At 34.0% G+C, this 27,115-nt stretch overlaps 8 protein-coding genes across 8 annotated transcripts in view; 4 read left to right on the top strand and 4 right to left on the bottom strand.

Moving 5' to 3' along the window:
- Positions 1-1,238: 1,238 nt before the first annotated feature.
- LOAG_01126 (cuticlin 1) lies at positions 1,239-3,531 on the bottom strand (the record flags this gene model as incomplete). The annotated part of the gene is made up of 6 exons (XM_003136666.1): positions 1,239-1,420; positions 1,514-1,661; positions 2,002-2,155; positions 2,401-2,479; positions 2,979-3,192; positions 3,469-3,531. The coding sequence occupies 6 exons, from the start codon at positions 3,529-3,531 to the stop codon at positions 1,239-1,241; spliced, it is 840 nt and encodes a 279-aa protein (XP_003136714.1).
- A 3,933-nt stretch (positions 3,532-7,464) lies between these two features.
- LOAG_01125 (cuticlin 1) lies at positions 7,465-8,219 on the bottom strand (the record flags this gene model as incomplete). The annotated part of the gene is made up of 2 exons (XM_003136665.1): positions 7,465-7,676; positions 8,147-8,219. 2 exons carry the CDS (start codon positions 8,217-8,219, stop codon positions 7,465-7,467), a joined length of 285 nt encoding a protein of 94 aa, XP_003136713.1.
- A 1,425-nt stretch (positions 8,220-9,644) lies between these two features.
- Positions 9,645-10,254, top strand: LOAG_01124 (hypothetical protein; the record flags this gene model as incomplete). Its single annotated transcript, XM_003136664.2, has 3 exons — positions 9,645-9,767; positions 9,894-10,028; positions 10,159-10,254. 3 exons carry the CDS (start codon positions 9,645-9,647, stop codon positions 10,252-10,254), a joined length of 354 nt encoding a protein of 117 aa, XP_003136712.2.
- A 4,023-nt stretch (positions 10,255-14,277) lies between these two features.
- On the bottom strand, positions 14,278-14,507 carry LOAG_01123 (hypothetical protein; the record flags this gene model as incomplete). Its single annotated transcript, XM_003136663.2, has 2 exons — positions 14,278-14,368; positions 14,428-14,507. The coding sequence occupies 2 exons, from the start codon at positions 14,505-14,507 to the stop codon at positions 14,278-14,280; spliced, it is 171 nt and encodes a 56-aa protein (XP_003136711.2).
- Positions 14,508-15,604: 1,097 nt separating this feature from the next.
- Positions 15,605-21,871, bottom strand: LOAG_01122 (hypothetical protein; the record flags this gene model as incomplete). The annotated part of the gene is made up of 15 exons (XM_003136662.1): positions 15,605-15,756; positions 15,997-16,150; positions 16,569-16,751; positions 17,072-17,293; positions 17,502-17,708; positions 17,786-17,908; positions 18,001-18,147; positions 18,232-18,765; positions 18,881-18,985; positions 19,370-20,053; positions 20,189-20,302; positions 20,576-20,668; positions 21,028-21,126; positions 21,334-21,402; positions 21,827-21,871. The coding sequence occupies 15 exons, from the start codon at positions 21,869-21,871 to the stop codon at positions 15,605-15,607; spliced, it is 2,931 nt and encodes a 976-aa protein (XP_003136710.1).
- A 932-nt stretch (positions 21,872-22,803) lies between these two features.
- LOAG_01121 (hypothetical protein) lies at positions 22,804-24,906 on the top strand. The gene is made up of 5 exons (XM_003136661.2): positions 22,804-23,080; positions 23,418-23,622; positions 23,730-23,864; positions 24,141-24,262; positions 24,588-24,906. The coding sequence occupies exons 1-5, from the start codon at positions 22,950-22,952 to the stop codon at positions 24,760-24,762; spliced, it is 768 nt and encodes a 255-aa protein (XP_003136709.1). The 5' UTR covers positions 22,804-22,949; the 3' UTR covers positions 24,763-24,906.
- A 600-nt stretch (positions 24,907-25,506) lies between these two features.
- LOAG_01120 (zinc finger protein) lies at positions 25,507-26,091 on the top strand. Its single transcript, XM_003136660.2, has one exon. The coding sequence runs from the start codon at positions 25,570-25,572 to the stop codon at positions 26,017-26,019; it is 450 nt and encodes a 149-aa protein (XP_003136708.1). The 5' UTR covers positions 25,507-25,569; the 3' UTR covers positions 26,020-26,091.
- Positions 26,092-26,624: 533 nt separating this feature from the next.
- Positions 26,625-27,115, top strand: part of LOAG_08812 (ATP-dependent RNA helicase DDX18) — a 5,253-nt gene continuing 4,762 nt past the window's right edge. Inside the window, exon 1 of the mRNA XM_020447807.1 lies at positions 26,625-26,755. Coding sequence (XP_020302000.1) covers positions 26,642-26,755 — 114 coding nt within the window. The 5' untranslated portion in view covers positions 26,625-26,641. The remainder of the gene's footprint in view (positions 26,756-27,115) is intronic.

Raw genomic sequence — 27,115 nt, 5'->3', positions numbered from 1 at the left:
TTTACTTTTAATTCCAATTTTATTTGTATAAGAGGTGTTTTATCATGAATTACTATCTAATTTATGTGGCAGTAAAAATGTTGTTCGCACTTTTTCAGATATTTTGTCTTTTCAAACAATCCAGAAAAATTCTGAAATTCTTTTTTTGCTATCAGGTAATGAACCACGCACAAGTAATACGGTACAAACTTTCCAAAATACTGATCGAAAATTAAACAATTGGTAAACAGAAATTTCATTTAGTAATGAATAAAGTTGTATATTATTTCAAAAGAATGCACAAATTCACAAACATATTGAATGGACAAACAAATGGTAATGTACAACATACAACAAAACATTGTCATTGAATTATTAGCAAAAAGCAAAATATGACCAAGGAATGGGTCTTAGGGAAAGGATGAACTTTGGGACAACCAGCTGATTTAATTAAAGTATGACTCTCGTAACGTCACTGGTACAAGAATAAAAAGTAATGGAGTACGTAATTAATTTTTAGCACTACGAAAAAAATTAGAAAGTGAAAGAATTTTCGCCCTCAGTGTTCCATTAAGACAACACTTCCCACTTCCGGTTTCAGTCGGCAATAAACGCTACAAAAAAAGTTTCGTTTGTAATTGAACAATTTCAATCAGTGTTCACTAAACTCAACAGGGCATGTCTACACATGCTGAATCAAATGGAAAGGTTTTGATCCAGTTTCAGTCAAAATTGTTGTCATATACTTAAATGAAACCGAAATGAGTTGGACCCTTGTTAAGCACTACTTGATTAAACTTTTCTTGCTGTCTTAGGTAATGAGTAAAAAAGTGATTTTTCTAGAATCAGAAATATTTCAAGGGAAGTGAAGTGAAACTTGCTGTGTTAAACTATGTCTGCTTTTATCAAATAAGTCCTCAGTAGCCCGCATGCAGAAAATAATTTTTAGTCTCTCAGGCTTGATCGTCACTTTATGCAGTAAAGAGTCACTTTCTCAAAAAGTTTTTCTCAAGGGAAAGCTAGGAGAAGTCGGGCATTTCCTACAAAAAATTTGGGAATGAAAAGATGAAGAATAAAATTTTGGGAATGAAATTTTGAAAAATTTTTTTTTCAAGAATGAAATTTCGAACTTCATTCCCAGAAGCAGAAGTACAGGTTTCACCCGAAAATATGTTTTATAAAAAAAAGAACCAAAGGAAGAGCAAAAATAGAAACCATAATAGTTATGTCAACTCTAAGTTCCGTCTAATTTTGTCCTACTATCGTTTAAGTTGTGTCGTTCTGTAAAGGTACACGATATGAACGACTAATACAAGCATCACCATAACAGAGAGTGAAGCGCCAACGACTGCTGATGTCGCACTGATGCAGTCACCTTCCGGCCTTTGCAATCGACGAATCTGTGCGGCTACCCGAGGATTATTTGGTGGAACGCCGAAATCTACATTTAGTATAATTGTAGGATGAAAGACGAAATGATTTAATGATGTAAACCTTATAAAATATAATATTAATAAGCAGCAACAAGTGTTACCTAGTTGAGTATCCAATACATCGAGCTGTTGGGAACGGACGTCTACTTCAGCCATGTGGTCAGTCAAGTTCAATATTAGAGGTAAATCCGGTAATGCTCGTCGTCTTACTGCCTTCTTTTGATTGCTCAAATCTCGGCATTGTGGCTTCTGAACATCGCAAAATATATATTCACATTCAAGCAAACAGAAAAACACAAAATAGCTACAAAGTGGAAATAAAATTTAAAAAATTGGAATTAACTAGACGGTTCTCTCCATTTAGCTAGTCTTTTAGACAAAGTTCGGAAAATTTAGAAATAGCACGAGTAAATATTCTGTAAAAGAAGGTAGGTGTGAGCATATAAATTTATGACTTTAAGACTTTTGCAAAAAGCCAACTTGTTGACAATTTTTTGCAGAGCATAATCTTTGATGAAATTTGTATTACTCATTTGTGTTATTACATCTCAAAAGATTTGTATGATATTATAATCGAAAAACAACGTACTGGGCACTCGCCATCTCGGATATCCAACCTGACTGAGCATTGGAAGTTCACTACTACTTTGTCCGCAAATTTGAAAGCATGTGCTTCCTTTTGTGCTTCTAATTCATTAGGACCGTATTCTAGGTTGTCCAACAGGTACCGATCGATTGCACATCTAAATGAAATATAATTCATGCTCAAATATCACCGGTGTAGTTTAAAAAAAGTTCCTTCTTCAAATTTTCCACTTTCACTAGAATCTGAATAACTTTCACTATAATACATTATGTTTATTCTGATCCTGACAAGATTGTGGATTTTTAAAATGAAATGATTTTTATACCATGAACAAAAAACTGAGGTTGAAAGCATTTCAGAAATTTAAAAACAAAGTAGTGAAGTTGGAAAAGTTAAACTTACCCATCTTCGTTAAGTATAACAAATTGTGTGCCCGATCCATCTTCGACAAAGCATGAATGAACCGTCATACACCACAGATCTAAATGTTTGAAGTTGTCATAGCAACAGAAATTTAATTTTAATTGAAATTTGGTTTAGATTTAAATAAAAGAGCGAGAGACCAGTTACTGCACTGATAAATCCGGAAGCAAAAAAAGAATTGTGATGAATTAGAAGTTTTTAATTCTTGAAATATTGCTAATTGTATGAAACATAATTTTTATTATGAGTTATATGGAATATAAGAGTAAATGTGACCCCGTTGATTCATTTTTTTTTATATAACTAATTTCTATTTTTAGGTCAATGCGACATCGTGAATCTTTTTAGACTTGCTTAACTAGAACATTAAATATTGATAAAATTATGCCAATCATTGTGCAACGGTAATGTAATACGAGAACAATCTGGCAGTTGCAGTACCATTTATCCGAATTATTTATTGAACTGATGCTACCTGAAACACTATCCTCACCTCTAATCCGATCTGCGTATTAAGCTGTTGCTGATTAGCTTACATGCAATAGCAAATACCTTACTTGTAGAAGTGGTATCACATTTCCATTTATGAAGCAATTTGCTACCAACAGAAACCACCGATAACGGTTCCATAGAAATTGGATCCACTACTTCGTAACGACATCGTGGCATTTCGGCCAGCTCTGTGAACGGTTCTAGTGATTTCATTGATACTGTCAATGGATATGTTACTGTTTTATCTGCTTCCATGTAAAAACAGCTAATTTCATAACCCTAAAAATGAACATATATAAAATGAAGAGCAGTCTATCTCAGCAATCATCAATAATTACGTTTCGAAATTTATCGAAGCACAAAGTTACTTATTTCTTCTTGTCTAATAACTTTAAGCAAATAAATGATCTTCTGATCGATTTGAAAACAAAATCTGTATCCCACCAAGACGATGTAAGATAGTGAGGTCTTCTGGTCAGTCATAAAATTTGTAATCTTTGTCTATTTTACTTTAAAATTTGAAAATTTTGATGATCAAAGGGATGTTAAACTGACCCTATCCACTTTCGTGATAAATTCCTCGTGGAACGAAATCATCACTTTTACATTAGCGAACATACCTGGTGGATTAGTCTGCAATCGATGAAATTTATATTTTAGTAAAAAAAGATAAATCTAGTCTAAAACATCAGTTATTTTATTTTTGATCTTAACATTTGACAATTAATTGTAGGTGCAATACTTTGAAACCTTGTTGGATTTTTGTAGTTCACTTTTTTCGTTCATCCTTTTCAAAATGACAAAGCAATAAATAAGCGCTATTTTGTAAGGTAACTGAAAGGACTAAAGTGATTCGTCTCTCGCATTAATATTATTCCATTTACAGATCTCTTTTAAGATCATCTAGGACATTTGTCATTCTCACAAGAATAGGACAGACGAATTTATTAATAATTAGTTGACTTACACCCACTAATTAAAAGAAGTCTTCTGTTTTACGGATGACGAAAAACGTGCTCCCATTACCGATTCTGTTTTATGACGATAACACGACGACATGTCACTTAAATGAGAAAATAACATTTATGGTTATCCAATCAAGAAATTCAAAAAAACTGGCTTTCTTCGATAATCAGTGGGATGAGATAAATATTTCTTCGTCCTCGTGTAAAGTAATTTAATAGAATTTGATAAGATTCTTACTCCTAAAGCTGTAATTACATACTGGTTTTTTTTGGCATCGATCAACTCGAAAAATGTCAACATCGATATAGTTAGATATAAAAATCAGTGGTTAATAGTAATTCAGGGAATTAGTTTAGGATCATCCAGTTCGATTTCAATTATGCATTACGTGAAACTCAATTAGCCAATTAATTATTACTTTATTGATAACCAAATAAGAAGTGTGGCAACGATGTATTACATGATGTGTTAGTTCGTTGTAAGAAGTTCGATTTTTCATCGGTCGTAGAAAAAAATTAAGAATGTAATTTGCGAATGGATAAATATCAAAATTTGCCTTATTTTCATTTTCTCTTATCCTTTTGTTATCCCAGCAATCCTTCCACTTTCCTTAGCTAAAAATCTTGACCATGTCTTCGGAATGTTAGATAACTGTTAGGTTTTTAACGAAGGATTGCTGAGATAAGAAAAGAATATGGGAAAATGGAAATAAGGCAAAAATTCTTCACTGACATCCCCTAGAACATATTTTTGCTTCAAATTTCGAAAAATAAATTATAGATTCAAATTTTTTTTTCCTAGACTACTCAGTTTTTTTCTGCATACAGTCACAATCGCAACATAAACAAATTAAAGCTGTCAACAAGAAAATCATTGTTTGAAAAAAAAAAATTAGGAAATTATGTGTGACTGTCTTTCATGTCGCGAATTTCAGCAATTGTGATACTCTCTCGAATTCCTCGACAAATCTAGCAGAGTTTTAATGAATATGAAAGCAAGTATAAGATTTATTAAAAGCAAGTAGTTATTGTCCTTAGCAGAAGATAATTCTTCCAGCTCTAACTGATACTTCAATTTATCCGTTAAAATATCTGGACTTGGAAAATGTTTAATCTTGCATAGATTCTCAAATACTAATCAATTTCAGTCTTTTGAAATAACAATAAATGGACGACTAAGTCTATCGTATTCATTTTGTTTGCTTTTCTCGTTTCATCATTCAGTATTCTACAGAAACCATCAAAATTCTTTCCACGAGCTGTATGTCAACAGTTCATCTTCATCGATGTCACATATCATGAAAATGTCTTCACAAATGAGGTCTTCGGGATAAAATTTCATGAAAAATAAACAAGTTATATCAGTGAAGGCTGCTGTTTGACATATCGTTTGTTACACGTTAATCTATCTGTCACATACTAGAATATCTTCTCACATAGAGGTCTCACATAATTCAGTAAACAAAAGCTATTAATCAAACTGTTAGCAGAAATGATTCCAATAAATACTACTAGGATTTTTGGAAATATTTTTGGTATTATTAAATTAGACGATTGTGCCCACTTAATAAGCATACTCTCTTAGTGTTTGGACTGCTGGATGAATTCATTAAATTGCTAATATGGACCGATTCATTGAACGTTTTTTTCGAATATATTGGGATTCAGTTAATGATGAATTTGAAAAATTGAACTTTCACTTCTATGAGAAGCAACAAAAGACAGTGTGGTATTGTGCATAGTGCTTAGTCATCAATTTGAAGAGTGAGATGAAAGAGATTGAATGAACTACGTTGGAATTGATAATAAAACATGATGCTGTTTTAGAAGTGACATTCACTTATTTAAAGCATAAACTGAGAAAATAATTTTTCATTGCGACTAAAGTTTGTCCAAATTTAGGTGTGATGAAAAATGAGAATAAGAATTTTAAATTTAAAAGGAAACCCTGATTACCAGTCAACAACAATTTTAACAATTTTGCTCTAACAGGATGTTGTGCTGGTTCAATTTTTTAGTCGCTTCAATTACACAAATTTTGTATACCTGTTCTACACACATAACTGAATGAGAGTAGTAACGCTAAAACGTTTCTAAATTTAAAAATTATGACGCATAAAGCGGTCGTGTAACTTAAAATGTAGGCCAAAATTTCACTACTTTTCCAGACATTCTGTCATCGGAAATTTGGTTCCTTACCTAATTCCAAACATAATAAGGGATTTGGTAGTTCTCAATTTCATACGAATTAATTATACAATGTGGACGGCACAATGAATACCTTGTAACTGCCTGCCAAATATATCTTATTTCGCTTCTTAAATAGTGATTAATAAAAAATAGAATAATAAGAAAATGAAAAGATGTTGGTGAAAGAAAGTGTCTTAGAATGCAATTGAATTGAAATTGAAAAGATTATAAATACCAATTACTTTTGTTACTCCCATTCATAGATCATTTTTTATCCATAGATCTGAACAGTGAAGAAGTTACGACTTTTTTTCCTTATGCCATATACCTGTTTCTAATTGAAAAGGTAAGGTGATCGCGGAAATTGCATTGCGACCATTTGCTATTTTTTATTGTTTGTTCAAAACAAACAATCTCTCTCCATTTTTCATCAAAAAAAAATGTAAAATCTAATACTTTTTGTTCATCAATCATCGTGTTCTATGAAAAACAGTACTAGAATGGTGGGCTGAAATTTAATGATTTTTTTAAAAAATGTTAATTTCCATAAAAAGTCTTTCCCACTATTGATGCAAAATGATGAATGCTGAGAAGGTAAAATAACGCAGTAATTAACCCTTCCTGTTTGATAATCGACCGAAGCGCTACATCTTTAATCATAATATAAATGATTTATCAAATTCGATCACTATTTTTAATTGCTGTGAGACTGCTAGTCTCGAAGAATTTCACACTTACAACTTGAAAATGGAAGATGTTAGTTATTGACAGCGGAGCTCGTTGGTAATACATGATTTGACTCGGAAAGCTGAAGAAAAAGTAGTTCTGTGTGCTATACCTGTTCCGACCTTGCGACTTTTTCAATTAACAAGAGAATGATAACTCTCCTGAACTGGACTATAACCAGAATTCGATCTCCATATATGCATGCAACTAAATTACCTCGCTGCACTTCGATTCACAAAATACTTGTAAGAGCTTAACCCAAATTGCGAACAAGCCACTTGGAAAATCAGGGGAGATAAAGTAAAAACAGTGAAGTTTTACGATGATATCCAAATGCTCAACGGAAGCTAATTTCATTGTAGAAGTGAGCAGATACATTTACTTCAGAAGTAAATATAAGTCGCAATCTCCGACTAGAGATTTCATCATAACACAAGTTCTTTTATAACCATAAAAGTGCTGAAAGAAACAATTCGTTTAGCCTATTCAATACCACGCCAATGACGGATGTGAGACGTGAGAGGACAGGAATTAGTCGTAGAAGAGGGTGCAAAGGTCATTGATAGTCTAAGTTAGACAGTTTAAAATAGTTGTGCTCAATGTGTCGTTTTATATGAATGTCGTCGAATGCATAGCATGGACGAATTGTAAAAGACACGTCTATGAGTAATCAACAGTGATGAAATAAACTAACGGATCTGGTAATAGCGACACCACACTGATCTTTCCTCACTGTGATCGATGTAGTGCGACGTCCAGTATCGCGTGATACGCAACGCCCGTCGTTTGAATGTCCTACCACATAAATTCGACCCTGGAATACGCTTTCTGTCAAGAACACTACTTCGATCGTATCTTCACCGCATTCCACTTCCGCTTTTCCTGAAAATTATTACTTGTCTTTACATTTTCCGAATTTTCTGAAAAAAGGATGTAATGGAAAAACCTGAAAATTTTCAAGTTAAATAATTTTTAACACAAACTTCTAGGAGAAATTTTAGTGCAATTTTCATGAAAAAAAAAAACTGAAAAATTGGCTGTTCAAAAAATGGAGTTCGATACAATTGTGATGAGATCCGACAATGCATTGAGAGGTCAAAAGGTAAAGGATGGTCAATACTGAATCGTTAAATTCAGCTCAATTTTATTTCAAATTTATTTTCACCAGTGAAAACAATAATTTCCTAACAAGTTTTAATTTGAATTCAGTAAAGTGAGCTCATAAAAATGTTTGAAGGTATTGTTATTACAATCCCAGCCATCGAAACCTGTTCTCTTTTTAATGTAAGAAACAACTTCCAAAAGTGGCTCTATGAACGGAGTTTTTCTAACAAAAGAAAAAAGGTTCTAACTTTCTCGTATAATGACCAATGCAACGATCCAAAAATAACCTAAATCATGACTGCTCAAATATCCAGAAGTCATAAAATCGATTAACCTTAAACCAAACAATGCTTCACTCCAATTTTTTCGGCTAAATTTTTTCCTTAATTTCCTTTGAAATATTTCTTTTTTTAAACCACACTTGGAAGTATTGCAGAAACTTGAGGCATTGATCCTGTGCCTTAGCAAACTTTGATCTGAAGAGTTCGCTTTCAAATTTACAGTTCTTAAAATCTTCCTATCCTTAAAATTCTTTGGCAAATCATTATCCAAAAAAATGACAAAAAAAATGTGTAAAATGTCTGATCTATTATATTAATACAAGAGAATTACACTGAATAATAAGCTCGTTTATGGCTTAAAATAACTGATTGCTTGTCGATCAAAATATTGACTTTTTCGCTCCACGGTGCTACACTGAAGGCAAAGTGTAAATGATATCTTGGTCGAGGAACTTTCAGGATTAAGCCAACTAGTACTGTATTCCTTGTGGAAAGCAAAAACATAATCACTACGTTGTTCATTTTATTGCTACTGATAACTGTAAGATGTGAGAAAGTAGTGGGAGGCGGTTTTGGAGCAATTTCTCCATAAGATCTTTTTGTTGAACTCTTGAAATTCTCATGTTTTCAAAAAAAAAAAACCTGACTATAACTAACATAGCACTTTTAAAGATGTGAATTTAATTTGTTTTCATACTAACATGGCAAAAATGTTACGGTGGATACAGCTGACAGTGAAACTTCTCATGGGACAACTTTTGAAATGGATGTCACGAGTCGCAGTGAAAGAAAAAAGTTTTCGGTAAGTGTGGTAACACTGATTTTCAATATGATTTTAACTTTCTCGGTTATAATTTATATTGTTTTTTTATTACAATTCAAACCACAAATAGCATAAAAAATTTTTTTTCTACAAAATATCGAATCCGAACATTTAAATGCGATACGGAAATGATAACTGCTGAGGAATGCGCTTGTGTGCTAATTTTAGAACCTGTAGCAAAGTAGTTTTCATGTGCTCGCGAAAATTACATAACTTAACTTTTAGGCAAGAATTACTACTTGCATGTTGATCATTTTCTGCAAGAGAACACTGGTAATTCAATCAGTGTATAAATAAGCATCTTATGCATGTGGAAGAAAATCCTTTGCGCTTCAAAATTTGCAAGATGGATAGGATGATCATTGACACTTATTATACATATGTCCACTAACTATTCGGAAACATGAAAAAGTGATAGTAAGAGTTACCGATTTGTGAATTAGGTATAGGAATGGAATGGACCCACTGGATGTGCAAGATAACTTGGATCAGAAGCAGTAACGATATCGATAGAGTAGTCATAGCCGAAGCAACCTGTTGGGTCATCATTTGAGCACCTTACTGACGCATTTTCGCTTTACTGCCACTCTCTTGTAGTGCGACGATGTTCCGTTTCTAATTTTTGCCAGCCCCTTTCTTTTCATGTCCACATTCGACCACTGTCGTGGTCGTGGTTGCGATGCGAGATGGTCATCCATCAAGCAGCGAATACTCCCTTCTCTCACAACAGATTTCCTTCGGCGTTCACAGGTTAAGAAACCACCAGTAAATCACCATCATTAGAATTCAATCTTTCCTCCTATCCTTTTTAATCTTTTCTCTTTATCCTGTCAAATCTTTCCTCATTCTTCTTACAACCTGCTATCGGGTTGCCATGGATGATCTTTGTAGCACCTACATCTGCACCTGCAGGAACAGCGAGGCAGTAGTACTTTCACTTTTTCTAAATCAGCTCAGTGCAAGGATGCGGAAAGAATGCTACCATTGACAATGTCACCTTTCCCTTTCACCCCTACCACTAATCAGGTATCACAAGATTGTCCCTTTACTTTATTTATTTCATTCCGATAAAAGATCACCACTGCTTGTCGATAAGTGCTCTTTCTGTTCTGCGATAGTAGCAATAGCAATGATAGAGAACGTGAAATAAAAGTAGGCATCTGCTGAGAAAAGAACAATAATGGTTATTGTGGGAGTTCCCGGATCTCCTTGTCATGTAACAGCAACGGATACCGAACATACGATGATATAATCTACTGACCGAACAGCTCAATAACTGGTTTCTTCTTCAGTAAGCCAGCCATCAGCATCAATTGTTTACTATTTCCTAAACTAAAGTTGAATTCAATTTGCTTCCGAACCACTTTTCAGCTTTTACTAATACCGACAATTGGCGGCACATAACTGGAAATTTCACATGTCCAATCAGTTCATCGCCATCGATTGCTATGCATGCTTCCAGGGAGTCTCATAACAACTTGTTGCGTATTAATGGAGAAAGAACGAAGGAAAGGTAACTATTCCACCAAAAGTACGGATTTGTATCTTTCCTGGTCGGACTATGCAAACGCATTATAACACATCAATGCAAACAAAGATCATGGTGATTGCATCATTTAAAATTTTCTCCTTTGTAGGGAAAGAGAACTTTTCAGAATATTTTTATTTCAACATTTCACTTCAAATAGATGTCGAAAAGATAGAAGACAGTATCCGTAATTTAGAATATGTAAATGTAATAATATTCTTCCTTTCTTAATTGCTCTCCTATTCTCCGAAATTCCATGTGCCATAGCATTTCCCTCAACCATAAGTTCTTGAATTCCTGAAAATATGTTTCGTTTTTACTTAATGAAGAAGGATAAATTGCGAACATCTTTTTCGACTCCAACGTAATTACAAATTCAGGTATTTGAGTTTAAAACCGGGCTTTCTTTGAGTGCGCAAATGTGAATGTGCAACTATGTAATGATAAATTCTGTAAATGTATAACTATGTAATGATAAATACAAGAATGAAGAATTCCACTTGTCTCAACAAATTAAATACACATTTCAGACTATGTTTCCACGAAATAAAATAAACTTTCGTGAACAATTTGATTAGAAAATGTAATTTTGCAAATACAACGGACTTTTCAATCATGCCTCTCATTACAAGGTCAGAATGATAGAGTAGAGTAGCGTTGTATCTATAATACACTTGAATCTGATTATTCATTGAAGAAAGAAAATTCCGAGCTCCATCTAAGAAAGCTGCGAATCTAAAATTTCTCCCGACAGAAATTTTGAAACATCAAAAACAGTGAGAGCACTTCTACTACCATCTAGATACGACCCTCGCTTAAGCAGATCATGAGGGATGAGTGTTTGACAAGTGTAACTAATTTTACCGAGAATAATTAAAAAGCCAAAATTTTGTGGGACAGAAGTAAAAAAAGTTCAAGCATGTAGCAGTTTCATGATTATAGCTTTCCAAAAGAACTTCTAAGCTTTTTCTTTTAATTTCTTCATCAGCTTTGACTGCTTCAAGCAAATGAATAATGAATTTTAATAACCTTCTGGAAAAGTTTTCGGTTTTTCGACTTCCATCTTCTCTTTATACCATTACAAATGTTATTTTCGGCAGGCAGTATTACAGTCTAGCATCTTTGATTAATACCTAGGAAAAGCGCATATCCCAGTGATAGGTTGCTCTATCTACTTTTCCTGAATGATGCTTACATCTACAAACTTTTCCCACAATTCCGAAAATATTATATTTCGTAATAGATCTGTGGAAGGAAACAATGCGGATATTAATGGGGCAAAGAATACTCCATTCCACAGTCAGTTTGGTTTTCGTGTCCACCACAGGCCATGGAAAATTTGTCGTCTTCGTACCATCTAAATTTTAAAAGAAACGCCCACCAACTAACCTCACTTATTTTCAAACGGTTGAAAATCTCAAAACTAAAATTACAATGAAATTAATATTTAATTGCGATAAAAAGTAAACTCAGTAAAGCATTAATTTCAAATGAATTCAATTAAATAGCACTTTAACTTGATGCTCGACTTTAATTTAATGTTTGACTTGTGCAGACCATATCTATGTCCAGTTTATATTAATTTCACTTCTTTAATGTCCTCTTACTCATTATTCAAAAATCTTCCAGTCACTTGAAAATTTGTTAATCACTTCAAGTGATTTACTTTTTTTATTTAATCGCGTAAATAATGCCAGTTAGAAAATTGAACTTTAAACAGCAGTTTATGAAATTGCTGATGGGAAGGATAGTCATGCTGAATGTAGTTTTATATGAAGCAAGGAAGCTAGGTATATTGATGACTGGAAATGACCGTATTTATTATTCAACAGATCATCGCTACTTTGATTGTGTGTGAAATTTCATTGTTTCTAAAGATCATCAATACTGATGAAAGGAAATATAGCGCTGCTAAAGAAAATGTTCAACAATGTTATTGTTGCGGCGGTAAACAAATGGAGGACATAAATGTTACACTGGAAAAGTATGAGGATTTGTAGGAAGCGTGATAATCATTATTAAAGTGTAAATTATAGGAATCATGGCGAATTTGATCAATAAAGAACCAAAAAAGACGACAAATATCTTAAACATCAATTATTGATTGCTTGAAGTGTCAGAAGCATTCTATGTTTTGAGTGCGAATTTGTTGTCGCAAATTCAGAGGTGGGATTCGTGCTATTTTTTTATGCTTTAATATTTTCGTTTAAATTCTCGATTCTCTGTAACAATAATTAGATATGACTAAAGTCATAATCATTTCTTGAATTAGCATTTATCAAAGTGGAAAATTTATATTTTCTTGGAAATATTTTGCGCAGCGAGACACCAGAGTTGCAAAATTTTCTATTTCCACCTTAAACTTGAATAATTAAATCTTAGATAAAAGAAACAATATTAACATCGCATAATCATTAAGAATTACAAAACACAGATTAATGCGTAAAGCTAAGCTCCAAAACATCACTAGAAGACAAATCTCGAAGACACCAATCTGGAGAATAAAAGAGAGGAAGAATATCCTGCTGTGTGCATGATTTATATATTTCCTTCAAGGACTGGTTTTACGATTACAAGGATTAGCGTCTTTGTTAGCGCAGGCTGTCAAAGCGGTATTTGTTAGCGCACATTAGTATAGCGTTATTAGAATACATTGCTAAACAATAGCATATATACAGTTCTATGTACAGCGATAGCACCTTACATTCATAGAAAAGAATTTGAATGGTTCCTAAATTCTTAGTCATTTGGTACATGCCAATTAGTACGTCACGACACAGTCATTTATGAATCTTCGTTTTTTTTTTTTTTTGCCATAGGACTTCACGTTTATTAGCGACATTTATTAAGTTCCCTTCTCCATACTTACATATTACAACATTTCTTTATAACTCTTCCCATCCATTTTCCAGATGTCCTCAAACTAGGGGTGAGAAGTTGATAGGGAGCATTCCCCAATTTTTCAACTTCAGCTTCTGCACTGCATACTTCATATTGAAAATTCAGATGCAAAGCTATCATAATCAATCCGCTATGTTACCCCTATAAGAATTCTAATGATATTGTTATAATTATATTAGTTTATCGTCCAAAGAGATACCGTTGTCATCCTATAGTTTAGAGGTACTGACCTAAATTTCTGTGGAAAGATGGAGAATTTATTGGAAAATACTTGTAAAACAGTCTTGAAGGGTTAGCTGAGGAAAAAGACGCCTCGAAGCTCAGAACAGTTAGTATTTCACTTCATATTGTTATAAATTTATGCAAGCTTTCGCAGATCATTCATTACTAACATTGAGAAATCAAAAAAATAAATTCACAACTCCCACTTTTTCTCTACTAAAAAATATGCAGCAAAACCATCATTTCTATTTGAAAAATCACTTCTTCATGCCGAAACTTCTACAGCTCTCTTTCTCCTTCTACGTCTATTATGAAAATATCACCATTTTCTCATTTATGATAAACAAGTTCTTCCATGAGAGATAAGGGAGTACATGAGATCCATTGGAGATGTAAGCAAAGCTCACAGCCTTAACAAAAGTTATCACACAGTGATACATATGTAAACACGTCATGATACACGTCCACGTAATTGTAATGCCAATTGTTAGATATTTGACAAATGCACCAAACAGTGCATCAGAGACCCATGAATGAATTAAGCTCATTTGTTATGCAGGGTTCGCTCAGCAGTTTTCTTTGAAGAAACATTATTCAGTCAAAGAGAATAGTCATTTCTAGATTTCAGTCCTCTCCGTTTGTTACAGGTGCACTAAAATCCAGTAGATGTTGGCGACGAATGTCTGGCATAAATGACAATTCTTTTTGCACAAATCTACAAGTAGGATATGTGGCTCTATCGACTATTTAGTTTGAGTAACGCACTTCACTGACCTGGAAGTATTCCTCAACCTTAGTCCTTCTCCAAGAGTTGGAAACAGATAACAGAAAGCATTTCCTCCTTCATCTTTCATGAAATAAACTGAAATACACAATGTCAAATCATTCCCATATATAATTAGGCAATCATCTTCAACACTTCATCTCTTATTCAGTGTTTATCATGTTCTCATTTTGTTGGCATGGTTATGCAATTTAATGAATAGCAGTGCCCAATAGATACAAGGATCATTTCAGCAAAAATACAGTGAACATCATCAAACCACGGTCAGTGCCTTTCTGCAGCCCACATAACAATCTTCATTTGATCTCTCTGTTTGAAAGTGCAGCAAAATCTTAAAAGACGGCCCAAAATAACCCCTAAAACCAGTTTGTCGTTGTAATACTAAACTACTAAAATTAAAAGCAGCAGTTTCCCTTTTTTCTTCGATACAGTTCCTGGTCATCTCTCTTCGTAAATCATCATTATTATCAGCCCAAAACATTTTTTCCTGAGCTAACTTTTGCAATAAAAAACAATTTAAACAATTGGAAAAGCATCGTAAAGGATTGGTGGATTATCGATGTTGAACTTGGTTTACTGATGAGTTCAATTTATTTCTTGAGTGCTTTTATTCATCTAATGGATTGCAGCTGATAGTACTGACATGCTTAAACCAACAATAGAAAGCAATCAAGAAATAAGTTGGACTCTTTAGTAAACTGCCTTCTAAAATCTAAATTAATACAGACTCTACAAGAAATATTAACAATTGCATCAGAAAAAGTAAAGAAGTCTAAAAAGTAAAAAGTCTTTTTACTAGGATGCGCGCTCAAAACAGTTGAAGAAGCAATGAAACAAAAGTAACTATCGTGGAGTACATGAAACTTCTTAAACGACGTGTCTATAAACTCAGAAACAAGCGATGTTAAATAGGAGAAACTGCGTAAGTGTATGAATCATCAAAAGTAAATGCAAGTTAAGAAACAAACTAATGTCTGGAGCGAAATGATCACTTACACGAAATTTGGAAAATCTATGACAAAAACAATTCAGCGGTTGCCTCCATCGATATTCATAGCTAATTTTTTGATTATAAGTAATTCGTAAAAGAAATAACTGAGGAACTCATAGCAAAGCATCAATATAACAGAAGATTAAAACTAATGTCATTTATAAAAAATAATCATATCATGAGGTGCGGCACGATTGGTTTTGGATTGCCTTCGATTTCGGTGATTCTTCAGAAGGTATCCTCTTGGTTAAAGCTTTTGCAGCTTCTGCTAGCACATCTTTCTTTGCTAATCGCTGCATCTCCTTTCTTTTTTCTACTTCTGCTTTCCCTTTAAAATGTCCTCAACCTTCCCAACCAATTTTGCTACAAATCGATTATTTCGATATCTCCTAATAGCTTGTAAAATTTCAAAATATATGTCCAAACGAAAATGCATCAAAATTAAATACAGATTTATACAACATAGATGCGTATCCTTGATTTATAGAAAGCAAGCAGTGTGACCTTAACACTGTTATTGAATTAATAAAGTAACACTTGATGTAAAAAAAAACCTGTGAAAACTAACATTCCAGAGGACTTTCCGTTACATCCACTACTTTCACGTTTGGCGAATTCATTCCTGATGTAGTCCTTTGAATTGAAAGATGACTTCTAGGTAGAATTGCAGGTGGTTCAATATAGCCCATTCTTCGATTTACAGTATCTTCACTTTCGCCATGCTAAAATATAATAACTACTACACATTACAATAATAAAATAAAGAAAATATTGAAAGTAAAAAAAACTTTGAGGCTAAAAAATGATAAAAAGGGTTATAAAAATCGTTCAGGCACAAGTGAAACTGTTGTAGCATGTGATTTATTGTTCAAAAGAACCATTTAGACCAGAATAATACCAATGTTTATAATATATTTTGAAGTAGCAAAATGCTGGCTGATAAAGTATTTATTGTCACCTAAGTTTCAAGATGACAGTTCATCTTTTAAAAGGTTTGAATCGCAAACACTCTGAGCAGTACTGCGGAACGTTAAATTAGGTAAAATTATTTCGTAGAAATCACATGACACTTGCAAAAGAAAAGAGGAGTGGGCAAGAGGAAGACAGGAGAAAAAAGAGTTTGCACTTTCTAAAACAAACCATTTCAGCTTGAAGTTTGGCATTAACACGCAACAATTCAAATATCTGTTCTTTAAGGTCGCTGACTTCTTCATCCGCATCATCGCAAGCTTTTCCTAATCGTTCATTTTCCTTTTGGAGAAGGTTTAATCTATGTTCCAGCTCCTCAGTTTTTTTATCTTGTAGAGTGTACATTTCTTCCATCTGCAAAAAGCTTTCAAAGGAGAATAAAATAAATCCCAACTTAAAAATAACACAAAATGACGATTGTATACCAGTATTTACTGTCAGCATTATCTGATAGTGTGACTGAAAGCAGAGTACGGTTTTGCTATAAATTACCCTATGTTCTACGTTGTTTGCAATCAATTAGCGCAAGATACAGAGACGGGGTTACATCTGCCAATTCCCACATCCAGATGAAGTGGTCAAAGCGGATTAGAGTTGGTGCTTAAAATTACTGGAGTGACACACATAATCAATAATTTATATTCTATGTATGGATTTACATCCTAAAACATTACCTGTTTTAAATCTCTGTTTTCTCTTTCCAATTTAGAAATCGTATTCTTGAGGGTTACATTTTCGTTTTCCAAGTTATCTTTTTCCCTTGTCAAATTTTCAGTAACATGAATTACTGGACCAAAATTTTTAAGTCCGAAATCCAAATTCTTACAAAAAACTGTGTTTTGAGGTTTTATATCTTCTTCAACTTTTTGCAAGTGTTCAACCATCCTTTTTAAATCCTAGAATCAATAGAATTTGACTCAAGAGCGATACAAAAATGGCAATAGTTCTTGTCAAAATTAGTGAAGATAACGCGTTATTCTACATAAGTATGAGATAGCCCAAGATTTCTTAAAGAAACACCATTTCTTCATCATATCCGCATATTCCCTTGAAAATATCTCTTCCTCTTTCATAATGGTTCTTCATAGAATCCATCTGACTTACCTGTTTAACTTCTCGACCTTGCAAGCTACACAGCAATGCACTTGAATTTTTGAAGTCTTTTTGTACAGTCTCATGCAGCATTTCAATTCTATTACGCATTTCTTGCAATTCTGCTTGGAATGAGGTTACAATCAAATGCTGTTCTTTCAGGCAAGCAATGCATCTCTGCAGCTCATTCGAATCCTTCGACCATTTTTCATTCAACTTCTGAAAATTCGATATAAACATAATATCATGATGAATGAACTATTAAAACTAAGACCATAATCAACATTCAACTTTACTTCCTGAAGATTTTCTATATGATGTAATATTTCCAGCACGGCACAATTTCGATTTTCCTCAGATTCCGTTCTGGGAAGCTGTGTCACAGAATGCAGCATATCTGCCCACTTGTTTTGGAAATCCTAAAAAACTGTCAAAACTTATATAAGACTTCAAAGGACTCTAAAGCGCAAAAATTCGAAGATTAAAATAATGACGACAAAACAAGGCCAACCTGCAATAAATTTGAGAAATAATTCTTGTTCTCACAAAACTGAGCCAACATCACATCTTGCAAACTATCAAGCCTCGATTTCTCATTCGTGAATAACATTTCCCACTTCTTTTTCTCCTCTACCACCTCTTCCATCATCGTTTCTAACTATAAATTTTTGGTCCAAATAAAAATTAGAATGATCTTCGTAGAATCGAGTCATGACTTACATACATATATGCTATAAAGTACCTGCTTGTACTTATTTCTAGCCAATTTTCCATGCTGAGCTACTGTTCCGACCAATATTTCAAATTGAGGATTATCTTGACAAATAATGTTTACAGCTCTTTCAAAATAGATAACAGAAATTTCTATATCGTCTGCTTCCCATTCGCTAGCGAATACGTTGCTTTTTACATTAGTCCTCATTTTCTCCAGTAGCGATGCCAGTTTTTCAAACAAAAATGATTTTTGTTTCACGGTTTCATCTTCTTTTACACGAAAGGCCTCGTCAATTTTATTGCCAAGTTCTGCAACCTTGGCTTCCAACAGAGATATAATTGAAATATGCTTGTTTTCATTTGACGAAATCCGATCGTCTTTCTCATTTACCAAATTGATTTGAGCCTCTTGAAGTTCCAATGAGAGCTGGTTTTTCTCTTCTACAACCTTTTGTAGATTACTTTCAAGTTCCTTTATTCTTTCTTGAGCTTTCTGATGCAAAGAATGTGCTGTATCGAGCTGCTGTCGTATAATTCCAATCTGAACTTCCATTTGACATCCCTTAACGCAAGACGTAAAATGTTGATGTAATAAAAACTGCAGAAAATTAACTGTATTTTCAAAAGTTTAAAAGCCAGTCAAAAGAGATTTGTAACAAAATTCAATTAATTTTGACCTCAATCAAAGATGTATCAAATCCATTGTGTGAAGTGTTTCCTTTAAACGACTGCTTTGGCTTCGCTTGCTTCAACTCATTTACCAAATCTTCTGTTTCGTACAACTACAAAACATATTTGATACATATTAGTTCACAGTTTTACGCTGCACAATATAAGATTTTTGGAAATATAAATTCCTACAAAGAGTCACTTTAAATTAGTTCTATGGAATTTAGGAAAAAAAGTTGCATAAAGTTCCCACCTTTCTCCGCAATGTGTCTATTTCTTCTAATTTTTTTTCATTTCATTTTTAAAGAGAAATCTGTAATCCTCGGCATCCTTTTCGATGATTTCTTTTTGTCTGCTTAGCTGATCCTGTAGAAAAAAAAAAAAAACGAAAACAAAAACAAAAAGCAAACACCAATCATCCAATCAGAACATGTTTTCAACAATTTAAAAACAATAGCATTTCTCGAAAATAAGTATTCCAAAAAACTAATGCTTACATTTGCCTGGTTTAAATCCCTCAACTCTGATGACAATGTAACAATTTCCGCTTGTTTTCTTCTCAATAAATTTTCCATTTCGGCAACAAAAGCTATATTCCCTTCTGCAGCCGGATCTCCAACAGTAGCTGTCAATGCTGCAAACTTATCCGAAAAAAGTCCTAGTTCGATGCGCATAGAGTAACAATTCTCGCAAAACACTGACGTTTCACAGTAGGCTTCATTGATTAGAAACGAATAATTTTGCGCTCGTTCTTCAGCGTAACTCGCCAACTCTCGCGGTGAGGATAGGTTATCCAAATTCAAATTCCTAGTTGCAAAAACTTTATTTTTGCATGCCGACAGCGTTAGATTTTTTGGCTTATCTGAAGATGCCATTCCTTCACCAACTTGTGCTGCAAGGCAATTCGGTGTGATTGAAGAGATGGCTTTCGCATTTTCGACTGGCAGAACTGGAGAACCTGCTACTTCAGTAAACGAGGCCTCGACAAAATCATTCATCTCTATTCCAGAGTAAGAATTGGCCTCAGTCGTTCCGGCAGAAAATTCCGATCCTGGCACAAACAGACCTACTTTGAAGATATCCTTAGCATTGTTCTCTATAGCTCTTTCTTGAGAACTGCGTGTAGAAATACTGATGTTCAGCTCTTCGATATCTTCACTCTTCCCAACTCCCGCAATATTCTAAAGAATGATACCTATCATAACACTACAGATAAAATTTTTGAAGATTGCAACTGAAGTCGCGGAAGTAGAATGACGAGAAAAAAATTTTATCAAATTTTATAATTAATCTAACAGAAAACAGTTTCAACTTACTTCAACAACATTCAACAGTTCAGCTTTTGAATCCAGTGAGCTGGCAGGATACATTGGAGTGGATTTTAAATATGTTTTTATTGCTGACTTCATTTCGTCAGACATTCCAGGACTCTAGAACATGTTTAGGAAAGAAACAAATATGTACAACGAAAAATATTACTATATAAAAAGTCACTTAACTATAATCGCTAAATCAAAGTGAAGACTTTAAACTTTTCTTTCTTTCCTCAAACAATGATAGAAATTTTAGAGGAATGGAGAGGATGAAATTTAGAGGTAAATATGTTTAGCAAAGAATGACAAAAAAAAAAAATGAAATTTGGGCTATGAGTAGCTGACATAAGTTCTAAGATTTAAAACATAAAATGTAAAAACATCCTTTACCAATGCAGTAGCCATCGACGATGATGTCACATCGGTAACGTTTACAACGTCATTGCACTCTGATGCAATGTATCGTTCATCCACTGCTTCTTTCTGAATACTCATTTCTAATTATGAAAATGTCGAAATAAGGTAAGTAATATGCCGCATGATTCCAAACATATTTTTTGATAAATAGCTGCGATAAAAAATACGAACAGGACAGAAAGAGCCAAAAGCAACTGGTTTTCGAAAAAAGCTAGAAAAGTAACAAGGAAAAAAGAAAAAAGCGAAATACAGTTTCCTCGGACTGCAAGGTCTCTTCTACCAAAAACTGTTCAATATTCGGATCTGAATTTATTACTGCAGGAACTCGGTTTCTCTGTTACATACGCTTAAACCAGCACTAAATTTCACTACGAAATAAAAAAAAGAAACTGAAACATGATGTCTTTAAAAGATCGTGTGACAACCTCGACAGAACACAGCTCCAGAAGAGTGGCATCGATATTGGGATCAACTTGATTGATATTTGCAAGCTTCGGTCCTAAGGGAGTTTTCGACAAACGGAACTGTAAGAGTGACAAAGAAATAGTATCAGAAGTAACAAAAATCTGATCTAATGACAAGAAATTTTACGTTACTCCAACCTTACCCTCCGATTAAAATGTATTTTCTCTTCAAAAAATACTAGAACTAAGGATGCAGTGGTAAACGTATAATTTTTCTTTTCAGATTATATGTAATTCCACATTTTAAGGGTAGTAAAATGAACAAACCAATTTTGTAGACTGCGGACGGACAGATGGAGACATCACCGTTAGAGGACTGTCAGCGCTCTGTCTCTTCTAAAACGATATTCGCTGGCAACAACTGAGTGGGATAAAATCCTTTTTGCATCTATTTATCTCGATTGATTACCATTATTAGCCGTGTGGATTATTATTCGATAAAAAGTAATCTAGTTAAAAGTGCTAAGCTTTTTTACACATTTCAATTTTTTTTAATTCTTCCCAAATTACACCGGGAAAGGAACGACAGGAAACAAAGAGTAGAAATATTCTAAAATTTAAATTGCCCAAGCCAAACAAGTTTGGCAAAACTCTGCTTTTATAATTAAATTAGATAACTTCAATGATGAGAGAACTGTGCTCAGCAGTCAGCAACAGATATTTTGCGACTAGATTTTTCACTGGTTGGCCGCAGTGATCAGTGTTATAAAGTTTAGCAAGATGGTGAGAAATCCCATCCATAACTCAGAAGTTAACTTACAATATGGTTTTTCCTGTTATCCTCCTGATCACCAGATAACGACATTTTGCTATAAACCAGCTGAAACCTTGCGGATTTTAATTATACACTACCAATTTACTGATGGGAGAATATCTCGAGGATCAAAAAATACAGAACCGTGTATTGAATCAATCCAACCATGTGATCATTTTTTACAGAGGTATATTTAGATACATTATGCTTACACATATGTTTCTAATAAAGAAGTCATGATTTTGAATCCAAGCAATTTATTATAATCGTCCTATTAAATAAATAATCGTAATTAAAAGTCACTTAGATCGACCGATCGTACTTTGCAACAGAAATAAGGCGCGAACTCACGTCTTTAGTCTGACCAAAGTTAAGCAGTTCGTGCATTCCGGCTGATATTTTCTATACAATGGGAAAGTCTGGAAAGGTACGAAAACCTCCCAGAGTTGAGAAAGATTATAAGAATGCTTAAATTCGTTCATAACCTCTCAACAACCCAGCCAAAACAATGTTGAGTTAAGGATATACTTTAATGAAAGGTGCTAAGTTAGGGACGACTTTCACAAAGTCTTTGAGTAATTAGAGGACAGCCGTAAAGCTCCTCATACTCCATCACCATATCCCTAATGATTAACAGAGGCTAGGAAATTTCCACTTATGTCAAGAAATTAAATCAGCCAAACTTCCAAAATGCTCATCTCACAACCTTATCTTATGGAATCCCTGAAAAGTCCATCACGAAACCCCGGACTTACCACCAGTATAAAACAACCATCCTTCCCTTAATCACATTTAAAACCAACCTCGTCCCGCTAAAACGTGCTTTCCAAGCTGTCTGTTCGCTTTTGTCCTCTCTTTTCTCCGTGCTCATTCGCAGCAGTTACTTTCTTTTTCTATTTCTCCGAAAGCAAAGTGTCTTTTCTAGTCTTCTCAAAGCCTCTCATGCAACAAAAGCGCTAATGGGCCTTAGCCAGTAGAGAGCAGTTGTTGGGAGCTGGCTTGCTTGGCTTACTCAGGTGACAGTGATGTGGTGGCTCGCTTACGTAATGTTGTATTTACTTTTACTATTTTGTTTTGTTAGAAGACATCGTATCATTCACAAATGAAGTCTTTCCCATGAGATCTTGTAATGTTAACATATTTAGATATATACTGTGCTTTCAGGAACACTGCTGCAATGAAGTTGTTAGAAAACGTAGAGCTTGAACAGTTGTCATACACGTTTGGAGAGCATGCGAAGGATTGTTGCATTGATGTGAGGTTTGTTCTAAATAATATTTATGAGAGGCTGAGCAAGTCGGGTTGATAAAAGGGACGCTGCTCTTTTCCTTCTTCTGCAGTATACCGCCATTACAAACCTGTTAGCTTCCTATTAGCCTTACTAACAATCAACAGCAGTACAACAATTATACAAAAAATTCTATTTGAGGAATTTAAATCCATTTTGCTGCAAAATTGATAGGCCTTTGTTGGTATAATGGTGTATACTGGGTAATAGAATGTCGGCAAACAGATCTTTTACCTTAACATTGCTTTTCACTGCACAAAGTGATTGAGGCATTTGCTTTTACGATCGTATATAGTGTTCACTTGATAGGTTGGAAGCATATTCTTGCAAAATGATAACATCGGACAAGAAACAGTGGAAGAAAAGTCAACAAAATAGCAGTAATGCTCCGCAACCGCTCTCACCACCAGAGAAGTTACCGTGGCTTCTATCTAATTCATCATGGACGCAGAACCCGCGTTTGCGCCATTTGTCAGAACCTGGTTGTTCCAGTTTGAACATTAGTAATGAAGAAGTAGGTAGATTATTATAATTTACTGGTTCCCGCATCAGTTGTTACTTTGCAGTTTCTTTTATTTTAACATGCGGATTACTACTTCGTTTTTCTTAGTACACTTTCAGAATGGTTTGGTATATGCGGATGCAATTTCCTCTCGGACACTTTTTGAATTGAGATCAGTTATGAACGCATCATTTCAAGACTATGATTTTTCTTCTACAAAGAGTGAAGCATTTTCTCTCATCCCTAATTTTGAAGTTAGTTTTCACACAATACTTTTGAAATCATGGTTTATCCAGAAATTATGAAGGTGAAGTTCTAAAGCAAAGGTAGTATGTAGAATGCTAGCATTTAATCTCGTTGTTTGACCTACGTAGTAGTTCATAGTCTCATTTCTGTTGGACGGAAAGAACTGACAAGCAGATGTATATTCATATATATTTTTTAATTCGCGGTCAGTAATTTTTCAGTACTCCCAAGTCTAGCTGAAATTACAAATCCTTACTTTGAAATTATTAATGTCGTGCTTACAGACATTAGCTGGTTTGGTTGATTCAAAACTTTCTGCTACGGTGACAAATTATTATGAAATCAAAAGAGTATTGTGGGAAAAAGTCGATCAAGTCATCAAAATTAGTGATTGTAAATTGTACAGGTATTTTTTATGAAATATGTGGTGGAAATTCACTAAGGTCTATTGAATGGATTAAGTGGAACAACTGGTGTAGTAGGCTTTTTCCGGCGGTTATGAACGACTCTATTTAAATGAAGTAGTATTATCAACTGAATACATGTTTCTTCGAGCCCCTGACTGTTTTGTTAATGTAATTGACATGTAGACTTTATTTTTTTAAGCATAGTATTTTCATGAGTTTCGAAAATTTCTTTACAAAGAATGTTTTTCTACATTTCATCTTTCCATTACGGCGAGGGGGAGGGGGGTATTAAACATTGGTGAAAAATTAATAACGTTCTTATAGTTACCGAACAGGATACACTGGCGATCCGTATTGTGAAGACTTGGTGATGTGGTCATTTGCATATTTTTTCCACAATAAATCTCTAAAACGTATTCTCTTCATGTCGTGTCGTGCATTCCGAGCTGATACTGCTCAGAATCGATCAGCCGAAGAGTTATGGGGTGTAGATGTATAATAATTCTTGTTTTTCGCCTGCAACTGACGATCAAACACGGTGTACATATTTTATAGCTTAATATGATACATTCCCTCACTGCTGTTTCTGCCATTTTTCATTTCATGATTTCATTAATTTTGAAAGGCGGATTTCTGAAATGGCTTCAAAAACTGTATTGAGCGACATTATTCCTGCTATATCAAGCATGATTTTAGAATTCTTAATATATTCCTCTTTTATATACCTCTTGTTTTTCTCTTCTTTATCTCTCAGCGCATTTAATTATTTCATTTTATTAATTTTTATTTTGTATATTTTTCCTTAGAAGTCAGAGAATATCAATTCTTTTTAATATCTTTTTTTTCACAAAGATTGGTGTTGCATATTGTTTCATTCTGTATCAATTTTTAATTTCAACCTTTGTTCGACATCTGTGAAGTTCTGTAAATATCAACGATTACCATCTTACTCTGCAGTTACTGGCGATGCATTTCTCTGTTGTATATAGCCACGTACAAACGTGCAAATCACTCGCTATTATTGCTGTTGTGAAAGCTTATTCGTTTCATTCTTTGCGTATAAATATTTTTTATTCGATTTTTACAGGATATAGATTTTGAGGTTGGACCTTTTATTTCTCGTGATTTCGGTTTTAGTTGAACTACTTCAAGAAGAGCTGGAGTGATTTAGTTTGGAATGACCAATATTTTTCATGGTTATCAGGCCAAGTGGTAAAACAGTTCAAGATAATTTGTCAAAATATTTAAGATTTTGAATATAATCGCAAGCAGTGCAAACAAGGAGATTTTTATTTTCTGATTTCAAATGGCGGATGCACCAGTAACAGCAGCAATTAAATATGAATATCTTGACCATACCGCGGACATTCAGCTGCATGGTTGGGGTAGCACTTTGGAAGAGGCCATGGAGCAGACATTAATATCTATGTATGGTTATATGACTGAGATTTCAACGGTGTCTGTGGAATATTCATTTGATTTGTTTGCTAATGGTATCGATATGATCTCACTGGTGGCTCGATTGCTTGATGAAGCGCTCTATGCTTTCTCAACAGAACCATATTTCATTGGTAGGATTGCAAAAATAATTAAACTCGATCGTGAAAAATTCGAAGTACAGATGCGGTGTTGGGGTGAATCGTTCGATCTCAATAGACATCCACAAGGAACCGAAATTAAAGCAATCACTTATTCCAATATGCAAGTTAACGAATCTTTGGATAAGACTGATATTTATGTCATTGTCGATATATGATTCTTTGTCTTGGAATACTTTTTGATTTTTAATGAAATTGCGGGAAGCTCAGACCCTGGAGATAGAAGGGGGAAGCCATGATTTGGCAGGTTTAACCAATCCCGTAAATTTCTCGGATTAAGGCTAACAGTACACCTCAGTCCTAAACAATTTTCTGTCGTGAAATTTGTTAGTAGAAATATTTTTGTAATAAAATCAAGTTCCTTCCAGAATCTTCTGAGTCCTCTTTTCTTACTACTTCATACTAACGAAATTCGTTGTATTTTTCGTTGCTGACTATTGTTGTTTCATCGTTAGGGAATCAAAATTATGCAAATTATTTGCGAGTTGTCCTTTCATTTTATTACATTCAAACATCAGCATCGTTCATAGAAGTTCTACAATCACTAATTAGATTTGATGACTGTTATGTTTTTTCCAAAAATTGCTATGAGATGCCGGTGACTGAGTTGAAATATTTCTGTTTTGACTTGTTTATTTGTTGACACTCCTGGCAATTACCTGTTTAGAAAACTATTTCATTGTTTTGTATGGGTATGCTTTAATACGTCTTCACGTCACCTGTTGTTACGTGTCCATTTATTTTACTTATGTGTATTTGATAAAATTTTCAGACAGAAATATGATGAATGTGGAAGAACGTGTTTTTAAGCGTAAACTTAAGAAACTTCAGGATGCAGCTAAGCCAAAAATGTCAAAAATCGGTGAAGATGGAATAGCAGTAGAGAAAGGACCAGTTAGTTTTTGTTGTTTTGTTTTTCTTAATTTTTTGTCGTCTTGTTTTTCTGTTTTTTTTCTTTTTTTTTCAATCTCAGCAACTGTTTTATTGCACCTTATAAATTTATAATATGGAAATAGTGGCTGGTAGTAGCTTTATAATTCTATAAATCACATGTGTCTATAAATCACACATTACCTACTTTTGTTATCATTCATTAATGGTTTTTTGATGACTATGAATTTTGCATTTAAACTCGAAAAGCTGACCTTGTTAAAGTCTCACATTTTTGCCATCTGACGTTTAACTCAAATTAGGTGCTATCTAACTTTCAACTTAATTCATATGGATGTAATGGCCCTCCCATATGAATTGGTT

The sequence above is a fragment of the Loa loa genome (genome assembly GCF_000183805.2).
Source record: "Loa loa unplaced genomic scaffold supercont3.77, whole genome shotgun sequence".
Lineage (NCBI taxonomy): Eukaryota > Metazoa > Nematoda > Chromadorea > Rhabditida > Onchocercidae > Loa > Loa loa.
The sequence above is the reverse complement of the archived record's forward strand: the minus strand, read 5'-3'. Positions and strand labels throughout refer to the sequence as shown.

What these genes read in the sequence shown, in the direction of transcription:
- LOAG_01121 (XM_003136661.2), top strand. Translation starts at nt 22,950, where the DNA reads ATGTTAACATATTTAGATATATACTGTGCTTTCAGGAACACTGCTGCA. An exon ending in TGAACATTAGTAATGAAGAA is followed by an intron (nt 23,623 to 23,729) that starts GTAGGTAGATTA and finishes GTACACTTTCAG; the next exon opens with AATGGTTTGGTATATGCGGA. An exon ending in CTCTCATCCCTAATTTTGAA is followed by an intron (nt 23,865 to 24,140) that starts GTTAGTTTTCAC and finishes TCGTGCTTACAG; the next exon opens with ACATTAGCTGGTTTGGTTGA.
- LOAG_01120 (XM_003136660.2), top strand. Translation starts at nt 25,570, where the DNA reads ATGGCGGATGCACCAGTAACAGCAGCAATTAAATATGAATATCTTGAC.